The sequence below is a fragment of the Puma concolor genome, chromosome B1 (assembly GCF_028749965.1).
Source record: "Puma concolor isolate L17-30 chromosome B1, mPumCon1.1.hap2, whole genome shotgun sequence".
Classification (NCBI taxonomy): Eukaryota; Metazoa; Chordata; class Mammalia; order Carnivora; family Felidae; genus Puma; species Puma concolor.
Window position 1 is genome coordinate 162,444,584 of NC_141670.1, and position 15,302 is coordinate 162,459,885.

General features: G+C 39.2%; 1 protein-coding gene across 6 annotated transcripts in view; it reads right to left on the reverse strand.

The window, feature by feature from the left end:
- The window catches only part of CEP135 (centrosomal protein 135), a 70,996-nt gene extending 56,741 nt beyond the window's left edge, over positions 1–14,255 (reverse strand). For 3 of the 6 annotated variants that reach the window (XM_086705014.1, XM_086705011.1, XM_086705012.1), the window contains exons 1-6: positions 14,112–14,249; positions 10,777–10,934; positions 9,214–9,404; positions 7,175–7,342; positions 4,216–4,357; positions 2,018–2,102 (exon numbers count right to left, since the gene is read on the reverse strand). In XM_086705014.1, the coding sequence (XP_086561140.1) occupies positions 2,018–2,102; positions 4,216–4,357; positions 7,175–7,342; positions 9,214–9,404; positions 10,777–10,889 (699 nt within the window). In that variant the 5' untranslated portion in view covers positions 10,890–10,934; positions 14,112–14,249. Of the gene's footprint in view, positions 1–2,017; positions 2,103–3,731; positions 3,784–4,215; positions 4,358–7,174; positions 7,343–9,213; positions 9,405–10,776; positions 10,935–14,111 lie in introns of those variants that run through there. The other 3 variants (XM_086705013.1, XM_086705015.1, XM_086705016.1) reach the window with 3 other exon arrangements.
- Positions 14,256–15,302: the final 1,047 nt, after the last annotated feature.

The window sequence follows — 15,302 nt, forward strand, 5'->3', positions numbered from 1 at the left end:
AGCCAGAGGTGAAGAAGTGGAGACAGAAGAGTAAGATACTCTTTAGAGAAGTTTACATGAGGGAGGAGAGAGCATTAGCAAGAGGGGCATTAACAAGAGGGGCTTTAGCAAGAATTAAATAAAGGAGATCTTTTTTCAAAAATTTTTATTATTATTAATGTTTAAGTTATTTATTTTGAGGGACAGAAAGAGCATGAGTGGGCAGGGGCAGACAGAGAGAGGGAGAAACAGAATCCCAAGCAGGCTCTGCACTGCTAGTGCAGAGCCCAATGTGGAGCTCAAACTCACAAACCAGGAGATCATGACCTTAGTCAAAATCAAGAGTTGGACACTTAACCAACTGAGCCACTCAGGCACCTCTAAAAGAGATCTTTTTAAGGGATGTTAGCAATGACCATGATAGCACCTCCCTCTAGGACTGTTAGGAAGATTTAAAGCATTACTAGTTATAAAGTGGCCATATATGAGTTTGTTAAAAAAAAAAAAAAAAAAGAAAAGAAAAAGAAAAATCGATTAAAGCAAATAAGAAGGGAGGGAATAGAGCCACACACACAGGTAGAATAGGAAGAACACCACACTACTCATTAAGTCTGGAGAGCCTGAGTGTGAACGCTGATGATTTTATTTTTTAAAAGTGTTTATTTATTTATTTTTTGGTGGGGGGGGGCAGAGAAAATGTGAGCAGGGAGGGGCAGAAATAGAGAATTCTAAGCAGGTTCCACGCTATCAGCACAGAGCCCAATGCGGGGTTCAAACCCAGAAACTGTGACGTCATGACCTGAGCTGAAATCAAGAGTTGGACACTAAATCAACTGAGCCACCCAGGTGCCCTAACATTGTTAAATTTAAATGTAGAGATAGGAAGTTGAGACAAGGTGGTATCTTGACAACAAGGGTATTTATTATAGGTTGGTTAAAGAGCTTGAGGAGAACAGCAACATTTGGAACATAGACTGAGAAAAATAGAACAAACTCAAGCAAAAAGAAAAAGAAAAAAAAAAAAAGACAGGCAGCTGAGTGGATTCAACTAAGATTGATAACCACAATAAATTGATGGTTTCAATCAGAATGGTTGGGCTATTTTCTCCAAACACCTCAGCCACCTCACAAAGATGGTAAAGACTGGTCAGCTTATGTTCATAAAGTACTTGGAAAAAAATGTGATGAAGTGTGATTATAAATTAAAAAATAACAACATTCAACTTGTGCATATTTGATATTTTCAATCTCCATACAGTAAGTTTTTTGGTTGACATTATCACAATCCTTTTACTCCATTTTTATCTGAATAATCTTCAAAGTACTTTATAAACTTCACAGTTACACCAACACGTAAGTGTTGTGCAGATCACTTCACTCCAAAAAAATAGTCATGTGCAGAAAATGAAAAACATGTTACCCAATTTAAGCTTCAGTAAGCATATTAAGAAAGAAAGCTGTAGTTATACAAATCAGAATTTGCCAAAATACCAACAGAAGGTATAAAAGAACAAAGCTTATTATGGTTATGATCTAACCCTGCATATTATATCAATTCCCCTACTTCTTCAGAGAATTATTTTACTAGTTCTTATAGAGAATACACAACAAAAAATATGGTACCACTCTCAAAAAGACTTCTGTTCAAGATGACAAAATCTACAGTAAGAGCAAAAAAGTTATTTAAGATACCACTTTAAAGCATAATACACTTCAATAAAATACCTCCCAAGATGGAAACAAGTAATATAATTAAGATATTTGGGGAGATAGATGACTCACCAGAAGAAAAAAAAAAAAAAACAAAAAACTGCTATTTACCTCAATGCATAATGAAGGGACTGGACTGTTTGCTCTAAAGCCATCTAAGCTACTCCAGCTACTATCCTTATTAAGAAACTGGTAGAAAAGATAAAAGCTGTATACAAACTCAGTATCAATAATCCCAAATATAACCCAATTTTATTTACAATCACAGCATACCCATCCCAACAAGGCGACCATGCATCCCTACTATGCAAGTATATAAAAATCCTACCTGCTGGTTATAATCTCGCAGTTCACTTTCCATCATTGCTAACTTTTCTTGTAACTGGTGGACTTCCTCTTGAAGTTCTTGAATTCTGAAACACATTTATAACTAGTGCCAATATAGTTTTGTTGAGAAATACAAAATAACAAGAAATGAAACTAGATGTGTTGTCCTATAAATTCTCTACTTTCTATTTCTCAGTAAAGTATGAAGTGCTGTGCCAAAGGGTTCCCAAGCACAATATAATCAGAGTAACATTATCTTGCCGATTTAATTTTATATTCTAAGAATGCATAAAAAAATCCTGAGCGGTAAATAATTTGTAACCAGATACATTATGCCTACTATTGCATTTTGATCCTTAAAACTCTTTGAGGGGCGCGCCTTGGTGGCTCAGTAAGTTGGGCGTCTGACTTCAGCTCAGGTCATGATCTCGTGGTCTGGGTCTATGGGTTGGAGCCCTGCGTCGGGGCTCTATGCTAACAGCTCAGAGCCTGTAGCCTGCTCTGGATTCTGTGTCTCCTCCTCTCTCTGCCCTCCCTGGGTCACACTGTCTCTCTCTCAAAAATAAACATTAAAAAAAAAAAAACCAAAGAACAACAACAAAACTCTTCGAGGTACTGCTGTCAATTCTTAGGTTCAAGAAACTAGAGGGTGTAGTCCAGAATTCACAATATTATTAAGTGAAATAAGGGATCAAAGTGTGTTTTCTGAATGACCCTGTATTTTCTAATGAACTACCCTGCAATCCTGGAGAAGAAAAATATTGAGAAATACTACAATTTACCAAGTATCTACAGCAAAAACCTACTGCTTTCTGGAACTTGTTAATTCTAACAAAATCAAGATTTGTCTAAATTATCTGAATTGTACAACTGCTCAAATGTATTTGTACTATATCAAACTTTGCCAAACATTAACATAAATATGACATAACCACTTTCATACTGCAAAAATAAAGCCTGAAGCCAGTTCTGCTTTTAAGAGAGATTTTCCATGGAGTAGAGTCAGTGAGGCTGGACATACCCTGTCCCTGCTGTTACTGGAACCAACATTTCCTGCTTATGTAGGTTTAGAAGAGTATGTATGCAACTGCACTCATATATATGCACATGAATGACTCTGTATACAAGCTATGTATACGTGCAAATGAAAACAAACAAGATGTTTAAGAGACTAATGCCACCCACGATGGTTTGATAGAAAAGAAACGTTTTAAGGAGAAAAGATAATGACAGAAAATGACATATATGCAGACCAAAAGCCTCCTTAAATATACTAACAGGCTGTCTGGGAAGTCCTAGGTTACAACTGTAACAGAAAAACAAAACACAAAACACTACACAATTAACGTCAGATAATTATAGTTATGTAGCACTGCATAAGAATAACTAAGAGATCCTAATTAGTACCTCAGTAATGTTCCTTTGTATTGTTATATTGAGATTAATAAAGTGAAAAAACTCCTGCATACTTTTTACATAATCTAAAAAATAAAGTTATCTGCACTAACCATTTCTACTAGTATAGTACGTATTTTAGAATGTGTCTCCAGCTATGACCATAGAGGCTGTCACTAGTGTTCTCTTGCTCCTATGAACCCCTTATAACTTTCTTAATGGCATTCTATGTATTTCTCTTGTCTCATTTTTACTGTTAGAATATAAGCTTCTCAAAAGCAATACTATCTTACTCATCTTTACATCCCCAAAACACTTACATTGTGCTTTTCCCGGAGTTTAATGAAGTTTCAATTAAAATGGAATTTATATCTGATTCCAATATAAGGAAAAACAAGTACATAGAGTTAGAGAATCATGAAGCAAAAATGTCAAAGCCAGTTACAAATCTATTCAGGTTCGTTGGCATTTGACATAATCTGAATAGAGTCCTGTAAAAGATGAATTGGGCAATGAAACTAAACATTAAAGCAATGCTACTAAAATAGGTTCTAGATGGCAATAAATTATTTTAAAGCAGATATGAACAGAAACATCAGATTTATGATCTATTTGAGATCAAAGTTTCAAAACAAGTAAAAACATTCTATATTGAAGATACATTCAGAAAGTACTTCTTGAGTGCTTATACAAAATTCTGTGGTAGGCCCTGGAGATACAACAGTCAAGAAGACTGAAGCCCTACATCGAGAAACTTATAATCAAGTTGATTAACTGAAACTAGCAAAAAATTATTTAATGCACCTGTTATCAGCCACTTGCAGGAGGTCTGCAATGTAAGGGTCATCTGGCTGAGGAACTGGATATGAACTGACTTCGGAGGGAGGGACTGGTTCGTCTATCTGCATACGCTGGCGCCTGAAAGCAATACTTCTTTTCTTGCCACCTAGAAACAAATGTGTACTTCAAAAACATTTAAAAGAAACAAAACACTGTCTTAAAATTAAATATTCCAGAACGTTAGGCTTTTTGTTATAAAGTATGCCTCTAGCTCATAAAACCTAGCGATAAACTATCTCCCCCCCTCACACCCTGATCTTTAACTATACAGTGCATTCCTGAAAACCTCAACAAGACATGGCTATAAGACAAGTTTTATTTTCTGCATGCTTGGTACATATACCCAGATTTAATCTATTCCTCCACTAGATGGGGACAAGACTTTGGTAAGATTAAAAGTTGAGTGTGCCCTGTGGTATTTCCTATTATGAGCTCAAGAAATCATCACCAGCAGAAAACTATCAAACGAGAAGCTTAGGGAAGTAATAACTAAAACAGAAATGTTTATTAAGCAATGCCAAAAGAGCAGAGAAGAGAAACTTTATGTAGCAAAATTAGTATATAATAAAAGTCATCTATAATATAAAATGATGCTACAACCTGAATTAGTGGGAAATGTCTACTTAATTATCCTTGAAACTAGCAGGAGTAATTTCTTTTTATGGGTAGATACATACTGTCTTGGTCCAAATTAAATGGATAGTTTACCTTTGTCAGCATCTGGCCAAGATTAGATGCGCTTGAAAGACAAATCTATCGTCAGGAAGAACAAACACAATCCACAACCTTGTCTTCATTAGAATCCTAACAAATTTTGTATGCACTTACCTCATTTTGAGGATGAAGAAACTGGGTCAAAAGTATTTAAATGACTTGTTTCTAGTTACACACCTATACAAGGCAAACCATTATCTCCTTCCCTTACCTCCTGGTTTTTCTCCTTGGTTGCTCCTTCTCAGCTTCTTACAAAGACCCTCTCCTTCCACTGTCCAAGGAAGTTAAATGCCAACTTCCCTAGGGTCTGTCTTTGGTTCTCCTCTCTTCCCAGTCTATACAATCTCACTAGCTAATTCCAATTACATCCATAGCTTCAATTCCCATGATACTCCAATGACTCCCAAATTCAAATCTTCATCTAGGACCACACTTCTTTTTTTTTTTTTTTTTAAGTTTATTTATTTATTTTGAGAGAAAGAGCAAGAGAGCAAGCATGTGAATGGAGGAGGGGCAGAGAGAGAGGGAGAGAGAGAATCCCAAGTAGGCTCTACATTCAGGGCAGAGCCCCATGTGGGGCTTGATCTCATGACCCCTCACAAACTGTGAGTTCATGACCTGAGCTAAAATCAAGAGTTGGATGCTTACCCAACTGAGCTACCCAGGCGCCCCTGGGACCACACTTCTAAGAACAGATCTACACCACAAATCCCACTGCATACTAGAAATCTCAATGCAGATGTTCCACTAGTATAACATACAACACATGCAAAAGTGAACTCCTGCTCTGCTTTCCACCTTCTCAATCTTAAAAATGTTACCATCATCTACCCACTCATTCACTAGAAACAGAAATCTGGGAATTCTTCTACTTCCCAAGTCCCTCATATTCAGTCACTAAATTCTATAGATTCCACCTCCTGAATCTCTCTGGAATCTGCCCCACTCTTTTCTCAGGAAATCTGACCATCCTCTTTCTCCACTTTAATCTAGTTACTTCTGAGACCTTTTCCATGTTTCTCGATCTTTTCTGCCTTTAGCCCAAAGTCCCCCTCTCCATCTCATCTCTTGCCATTTCAATCCTCATGGATTCCACTTGGCTACAGGCACACCATAAGATGACTATGCGTGGTCTTTGTCAACACTTGGAACTGTGCCAGCATATAGATCTCCCTTCATCACAGTCTTCACTCTGACCAAATCACTCCTGGTTCTCACTGTGCTCCTAATCCCTCACTCTCCACCTCATCTCATGATCCAGCATTTTCCTACACCTCACTCACTCTCAATAATCTTCATCCCGTCATTCAGACATCTTGATGATCTTGTCACTGGTACTAGAGATTCTTCCACCAACTTTATGCCTGACCACCCTCAACTATGGATATGCCCCATCATTTCTTTTGTCCTGCTCGAGAACTACTGAGTATAAAGCTAAAAAACAGTAAAAATAAACTAAGAAATAGGTAAATAGATCATTTCCAAATTTTTGATGAGTACAGATTATCTTTACAACTAAAATAATAATGATAATATTGACATGGCAGCGATCAAAGAGTTCCTTTTATAGCTTGTGGATCTTCAGATTGATAATTCTGCCACTTTCATTTCATTTCCTGAAAGTCAGGGCCGGCTTGTGAAAAGTCGTTAAACAACATGCTAAATGTGAAATGTCAATCTTTACCCTGAACCTTTCCTGTTCAGAGCATCAAATGAAGACTTCACTAGGTTTTATAGTGGCTTTCTGATTTTGGTAGTCCATTGAATTTGGAAGTCTATTTCAAAGGAGTTTGAAAGTTGTTGTACACTGTTAACGACTGACTGCCCCTGTCCTCCCTGAAATACCATGATTGTTTATGAAAAGTATCTTTAATAACGCTGCGGACAATTTGGCTTGGAAAAAAAATAATAATGATACCAATAATTTAAAAAAGGAACTTAAAATAATGATGAAGGAAATAAAACTCTGGGCACTGAAGTTAGACCACTTATACCTAAGAAGATACTATTATATAAGTTCTTAAACACATGCATAAAATACTAGCTGGATCTTCAGAAATAAATTTAAAAGTTTATGTGATGATCCAAGATCATCTTTTCAAGTATTAAAGTCTAAGCATGAAAATCCAAAGTCCTATTTTGGTCAACAGCTTTAATATCTTTAAAAGATTAGGTGTGTACAATTTGTTTTGAGAAGGAACAGACCTACCTGGAGTTTGTACTACAGCATGCAAATTCTTTTCTTGAAGTTGTTGAATTCTTTCATTCTTAGCTTTACTCTCTTTTTCCAAAAGTTTGAGTTTATGAACATATTGGTTATTTAGAAACTTCAGATCAGCTGTTTCACGTGCACACTTCTTCAATGTAGTTTTCAACTCTTAAAATGAAAAAGATTCAAAAACTATTTTACAGATCAAGAAATCAGTTAAGTCCTTCCATTTCACAAAATACAAAAAGTCGCATTAATTTGAAAGGCTCCATCCAATTCTTAGCCAAGCTTTGTTTGAAAGGCTATTACCTTTTCTACCACTGTTAACAAAACTGCAAATAAGTCACTAAACAACAGGGAATTATATTTTTTTTTCTGCTATGTGGCTTAAGTTATGGCTTTTGCTCCAACTTAGTAAACTGGGTATGCAGCTGAGGGATTATGAATTCATGCCAGGTATTAGGGCTTTCTACTGAATATAACAAGAATTTATAATAAGATAGCCATACAATTACCCTCTGTCCAGGACTTTGAAATCATCCTTTTTTAAAAAAACTTATTAATGTTTATTCCTTTTTTGAGAGAGACACACATACACAGAGCATGAGCAGGGGAGGGGCAGAGAGAGAGGGAGACACAGAATCTGATGCATGCTCCAGGCTCTGAACTGTCAGCACAGAGCCTGATGCAGTGTTCGAACCCACAAACGTGAGATCATGACCTGAGCCAAAGTCGGACGTGCAACCCACTGAGCCACCCAGGCGCCCCAAAATCATTCTATATAATCTTTGAGTTCAAAGACAAGGCATTAAAGATTCCGAATGTGGGGCGCCTGGGTGGCGCAGTCGGTTAGGCGTCCGACTTCAGCCAGGTCACGATCTCGCGGTCCGTGAGTTCGAGCCCCGCGTCAGGCTCTGGGCTGATGGCTCAGAGCCTGGAGCCTGTTTCCGATTCTGTGTCTCCCTCTCTCTCTGCCCCTCCCCCGTTCATGCTCTGTCTCTCTCTGTCCCAAAAAAAATAAATAAAAACGTGGAAAAAAAAAAAATTTAAAGATTCCGAATGAGGGGCGCCTGGGTGGCGCAGTCGGTTAAGCGTCCGACTTCAGCCAGGTCACGATCTCACGGTCCGTGAGTTCGAGCCCCGCGTCGGGCTCTGGGCTGATGGCTCAGAGCCTGGAGCCTGTTTCCGATTCTGTGTCTCCCTCTCTCTCTGCCCCTCCCCCGTTCATGCTCTGTCTCTCTCTGTCCCAAAAATAAATAAACGTTGAAAAAAATAATTAAAAAAAAAATAAAAATAAAAAAAAAATAAAGATTCCGAATGATAGAAGATTCTCACCTCACTTTAGTTCTCTTACTTTCAGTAAGAGGTTGTTTCAAGGACATTTCTTTAGTTTCAGCATTTAATATTTTCTACAGTAATTTTATTTTTTTATTAATTAAAAAAACTGGGGGGAGGTACTTGAATGGCTCAGTCAGTTAAGTGTCTGACTTTGACTCAGGTCATGATCTCCTAGTTCATGGATTCAAGCCCCGTGTTGGGCTCTGTGCTGAGAGCTCAGAGCCTGGATCCTGCTTCAGATTCTGTGTCTCCCTCTCTCTCTGCCCTTGCCCTGCTCCCTCAAAAATAAACATTTAAAAAAATAACAAAAAAATTTTTTTTGAGTATAGGTGACAAACGTTGCGTTATTTTCAGGTATGCAACACAGGAATTCAGCTTCTCTATAAGTTATGCTATGCTCACCACAAGTGTAGCTACCATCTGTCACCATACAATGCCACTGCAGTATCAGTGACTATATTCCCTATCCTGTGCTTTTTTCTATAGAAATTTTAATTCTAAAGATTTAATCCACATATAGTAAAGAAGAATATAGCTATGAAATGCAAATTTATTTTCCTTGTTGGGAACTCTTTGACACACTCTACATTATTTCAAGACTGTCAGGGGGGAAGACTATCACATTTCTGCATAGATGCCTTCCCTACATATAAAACAAAAAAGGAAAAAAATATTACATTTTAAAAATCACAAAATTTTACCTTTAATATGTTGGCTTGATTGTTCTCTCAGTTTCATTAATTCCAGGTATAATTCATTATTTTCCTTTATCAATCTTGCATTTTCAAGTTTATAAGGTTCCAAAACAAAATCAAAATTGGCACTTTCTTTTTCAGCTTTCACAGCAGATAATTTTGATTTCCGAAGACTTTCTGTTGTATGAACTAGGTCACTGAAATTATATAAAATATAAATACAAGGAAACATTCTCTTAACTTTTAATAACTAAAAATATATTTCTAAAAATGTTAAATGTTAATGCTAAGTAAGATGAAATCTAAAAACAGGGTGGTGGTTCAGTCAGTTAAGCATCCAACTCTTGATTTCAACTCAGGTCCTGATCTCACAGTTTGTGATACCTGCTCCAAGAATGCTTGGGATTCTCTCTTCCCTCTCTCTGCCCCTCACCCGATCGTGTGTGAGTGCGCACGTGCTCCTTACCTCTAAGCACACAGACCAGAATATTCATACATCAGTATTTACTGAGCAGGGAACACAATATAGAACACATTATCATGGAGCTTCTATCCTATTGACAGTTTGTCAGGTTTTAATACTATATGATAAACTCAACAACTATTTCAGTGCCAACTATATGTTCAGCCTGTCCTAGGTAGAGCAGAGATAAAGTCAGTCTCTAGTCTTAAAGAGTTTGCATTCTAAAGGAAAGTTTCCAACAATGATTTAAGTAGTGAAGGTAACATTCAGCAGATGTGACAGACTCCTGCAGGCCATTACAGCTAAATGAGCATGGGCAGGAGGGAGAGGAGAGAGGGATTTCCCAGGCAGACAGAATAACACATGGAGATCAAGGGTGAGAGTACACTTATGTCTGGGGAGCTTCAAATGGTTACATACATGGGAGATGAAGCTGTAGAACAAAATCACTATATAAAAAGTCTGCCAGTTTTTGAAAGTTAAACACACTTTACCCTACAACCCTGAATCGCAGACCTAGAACTACATCATGAAGAGTTCTGGAAGCCATAATAAAGACCACAAAGTATCCCCCTCCAGTCTCTCCTTACCATCATCACAGCTTGAGCCCTACTGCAAAAGCTTCCCAAGCAATTTCCCTGTTCCTGTCTCAAATCACAGTAACAACTCATGTAGAAAAGAACAAAAATCACACAGAATCTTTCACTTAAAGTAACATGTAACCACTAAAATAATGACCAACCACATAATGGAGAACGATTATCAAATCACAGTAATTAAAAGACCAGAGAGGCAGACATAGAACTCCCAACTGTATCAGAAAAATCACATAAAAAAATTGTAATTCTATTCACAGAGAAAACTCTCAGAAATGTCTACTCTGAACAGTGTAGTGTGAATGGTGACCCTGAGAGTTTTGCAATGTGGAGGACCTGATGATATAGAAGCAGGATCTAAGAATAATGAGCTTCAGATGATTGAAGGACTTTATAAAAACAAAAACCAAAAAAATCCACCCATTTCTTCACCGTAACACGAAGTTCAATAGAAACTAGATAAATGGGATTAAGGATCACACAGGTTTAGAACTGTATTTTCATCTTTACCTGAAAAGTTTTTCTACCAAAGGTAAACACTCCACTGTCAGAGTCTGGCGGTATCCCAACTGATCCAATCTTTTTCTAATATTAATATACTTTCTTTCTGCAGCTGTAGTCATCTTGTCTTCCAAAAGTAGTTTTATTCACTCCCCAAAATTAAAGCCCTAAAAGAAAGGAGTAAAACATTACTGTTATTATAGTTATTATTACTGTGTCATGGTAAGAAGGAAAGATTATTTTAATATGAATCAACTACTTTTTGTTTCTCTTCAGGTAGGCAGCCTTCTGGAATATTTAGATTGATTTAAATGCAATGCTTATGATAGTCACATTGCTGCACTAAAATAAATCTCTCTTTATAAGCCTATATGTAAAAGTTAAAAAAATAAAGAAGAAAACAAAGAAGAATATTTTCCCAAACCTGAGGTAGGCAGAGAATCTTTCGAGAAGCCTTTTTTGAAAGCACTAAATATAAAAGAAAAACCTGATAAATTTTTAGACTTCATCAAGTTAAAAATGTCTGCTCATCAAAATATTCCATTAAGAAAACAAAACAACAAATGAATGGGAGAAAATATTCATAGTATCTGATAAAGGATTTATATATGAGGTACATAAAGAACACTTACAGTTCAATAATAAAGCCCATCCAAAAGAAAATGGGCTAAAGACTTGAATAGGCACCTTGCAAAAGGTAACTGAATGGGAACGATCATAGGAAAAGGTGCCCACCACCTTTAGTTATCAGGGAAATACAAATTAAAACCACAATGAGGTATACAATTTCACCCATACTAGAATGGCTAAAATAAAAAGCACAAGACCAAATGTTGTCAAGGATTTGGAGCAATTGGAATCTTCACACTGCTGACAGGAATGTAAAATCACTGTGAAAAAAAGTCTGGCAGTTTCTTATAAACAAACTTCTACCCTGTAACTCTGTAATTCTATTGCCAGGTATTTACTCAAGGAAATGAAAATAAACATCCACAAAGAGACTCTACAAGAATATTCATAACAACTTTACTCATAATAGTCCCAGACTGGAAACAACCTATATATGTCCATCAACAGCAGAAGTATAAATAAACTATGAGGTATTGACACAATCCTACTCAGGAATGGAACAGAAGGAATTTACTGATACATGTCAACCACATGAATTAATTTGGACATTTGAGCAATGGAAGCCAGACACATATACTGTATGGTTCTATTTACATGAAATTCAAGAACAGGCAAAATGAAACTATGTAGATAGAAATCAGAACAGCTGTGGGCTGGGTCAGCCTGGGTCAACAGAGTGGGTGGAGACTGGCTGGAAGGTTTAAAAAGGAACTTTCTGGGGTGATGAAAATATTATGTTAACTGGGGTACCAGTTACACAGGTGTACTGCATTTATCAAAGGTTTTCAAATAGTACACTTGAGATCTGTGCATTTCACCATGTAAATTTTACTTCCATGAAAAAAGACACACATAAAGTAGTTCTACACATATTTTTATCCTTGCCTTTTTCAATGCTTATGAATATATTCTCTATCAATCTGCCCTAAAATGGAGTTATCCAAAGATTGCTTGTGTAGAACCTTTGCTCTTTTCTAACCTTCACCAGGTAAACATAGTGCTAGTACTCATATTTCTAAGACACATTAAACTTTTGTTTTACAGCTCTATTGTTTTTCACAATTTATAAAATGTTAACGTATATGAACACATGCAAAATTTCATCCTCACAACTTACCCTATAAGGGAGACAGGGCCTACTAGACATCCTCCCAATTCAAAGGCAAGGAAAGGATGCCTCTAGAGAGTTTTCCCAAACTACAAAGCCACAAATCAGGTGGGCATTCAGGTCTCTTGAGTCCTGGTCCAGCACTCTTGTTTCTCTACCAAGGTGCAATCCTTCTTGGCCTTTTGGCTAAGAGCAAGTGTAGTATCTATACCAAGCTGCAGCAACTTACCAAATCACTTCTAAGGTAGTACCTCTCCTTGATTACTCCTTTCTACAAATCTTTTCTCTCCACGCTCTTGCTAACCTTTTCTTTCAGTTGTGTCTCCATGGACTTTCTAGGTTCCTTCCACAAGAGGGACCTGATTGATGCAGGTCAGAAGAAACTCCTGGAGACATCAGAAAAACACCTGTCAAGGGGCGCCTGGATGGCTCAGTCTGTTAAGGGTCGGACTTTGGCTCAGGTCATGATCTCACGGTTGGTGGGTTCAGGCCCCTTGTTGGGTTCTGTGCTGACAGCTCAGAGCCTGGAGCCTGCTTCAGATTCTGTGTCTGCTTCTCTCTCTGCCCCTTCCCCACTCAGGTCTGTCTCTCTCAAAAATAAATAAACATTAAAAAAAATTAAGAAAAACACCTGTCAAACCAAGAACTAGCAGGGCCTCACCACTCAAATATTTCTCCTCTTTGTCTATTACCAACTTTGGTTACCCAGAAATAATACTTCCTCACATCCGGGCTGAGGCAGAATGTAAATAAATCAAAAAATCATCGAAACACAGGGCAGACAGAAAAGATTAATATCCCCCAAGAAGAACAAAAAACATGTATTATGCTTTCCTCGCCTATGGGCTGCTATCTTCCCCCACCTACATCACCCAAGCACTGTGGCTCTCCTCAAATTTTCTAGAACAACCATATAAAAAGGTTAAGTTTGGAGGTCCTCCAGGCATATGTGTTTAGAACCACTCGCTAGCTTGACTCTGGGGAAAAGCAGGTGTCTGAAAGCCAGTACATCTTGTTTTTACAAAAGTGACTTGTGTGCACATCTGCACAGGGGCTCAAAACAAAACAAAAGGCCAAGCTAAGTTAGGTTGTCTCGAAGTCCTTCAGTGCCAAACTTAAAATAGTAGAGACTGGAAAGGACAGGGGATGTTTTCGAAAATGCAAAACAAAAGTTAACAAACGGCTCTAGTCCTACACCTTGGGATGCTTTGTTTTTTAACAAAGAGCACGTACTGTTCTTACTCAACAGGGCACTTTAACTTTTAAATCAACCCATCAGTTGGCAGCAGGCAGGTGTGCACGCACCGCACAAACGCCCGCGGCCAGGGGCGCGGGAGGAAACCCGGCGGCTTGAGTTGCTCCAGGACCACCTCCGGGCCGCGGCTTCACTGCCGGGTGTCGAAGTGAAGGGGTGTCGGACGCGGGCCCGCAGGGAGTCTACGCGCCCCGCCCTGCCGGGCCTCACTTCCTCCCGCGGCCGCGCGGCCTCCCTCCCGGCAGCGCCCGGCCCCGGTCCGCGGGGACCGCCGGGGAGGCCACGGCGGGGAGGCCACGGCGAGGACGCCGCCGGCGCGCCCGGGCCTCCCTTCCCCGTGGCGGCACTCACCCGCACCTCCGGCCGCCGCTCCCTCCGCCTGCGGCCGCATCACCTCTCAGGCCTCGCCTCTCTCGCTGACTCCTTCAGCCCTAGACTCCGGCTCCCGCTCTGGGACAGTTTGAAAATGGCGCGGAGAGAAGGTCCCAGCCTGCGCGGAGTCGGCGCCGCGGTTACCCCGGTAACGGGACCCGCAGGCGATTCGCAGCGCGCGGCGGCCGATGGCGGCGCTGGGCACCGGAGCCCGGAAACGCAACGGCCGGACGGCGCGCGGCCACGGCGCCCCCTGACGGCGGGCAAACCCGGAACCTCAGCGGATGCCAGCGGTGATCTTCACGTTGGCCGGGTTCGCTGACAGTCTACTGGGCTGAGAGTTAAAACACTGCCCTTGGTCCCTGCAGCGAATAAGCCTCCACACGCTAGCTGAACTTCGCCTGCTGACCACGAAAAGTCCAACCTAAAAATCACGTTTTCTTTGCTACTTTCCCTGATAACCACCCAATAAAATTGACTATTGCCGCCACATCCATGTCCCTGTAAAGCTCTGAGTAGACACATTTATTATACTTGTACCATCATGATGAGTATAACATCATTAAGTTTTGATTCCATGAATTATAGCTCACTCCATGAAAACGTAATTATTTGCATGTCTCTCCCTGCTACCCCCAACTGTGAATTTTTTGAGTCAGATTATTTTACTCAGCTGACATACTCTCTAGCACCTACCACAATAAATGTTTGTGAATGGAATTAAATTGAAATAAACCGATTGTAGAGAGCTCGCTTACTTGAGGAAACGTATAGGTCGTCAAATCCTAGAATTCCATTTTTCCCCTAAAACTTTCTGGATGATCAGAGACGAGTTCAATTTCTTTCTGTTCATTACTCTCCCAAGTAGGCCTTCCACTCAGAAAAGGTACTTAATCTCAGTATGTCATGTAACTGCTCTGTGGGTTGTGAATAACTTTGCAGCCATTCATATATTATCGTTTCCATTGTGTGTGTCTTGTTTGTTTTCCCACGTGCCTTAATGAGTTGTTTCATGGTATTTCTAGGAGACAGTGACTTAGGTACTCTAGATGGCTATTGTAGTCTTGAATATGTACAGTAAACACTTTTTTTTGCTGAACTCCCTTTTGAAAACAGGGAGGCATAAATAAATATCATAGCAGAATGGCTGTGCAACAGCCATCAGTCCAG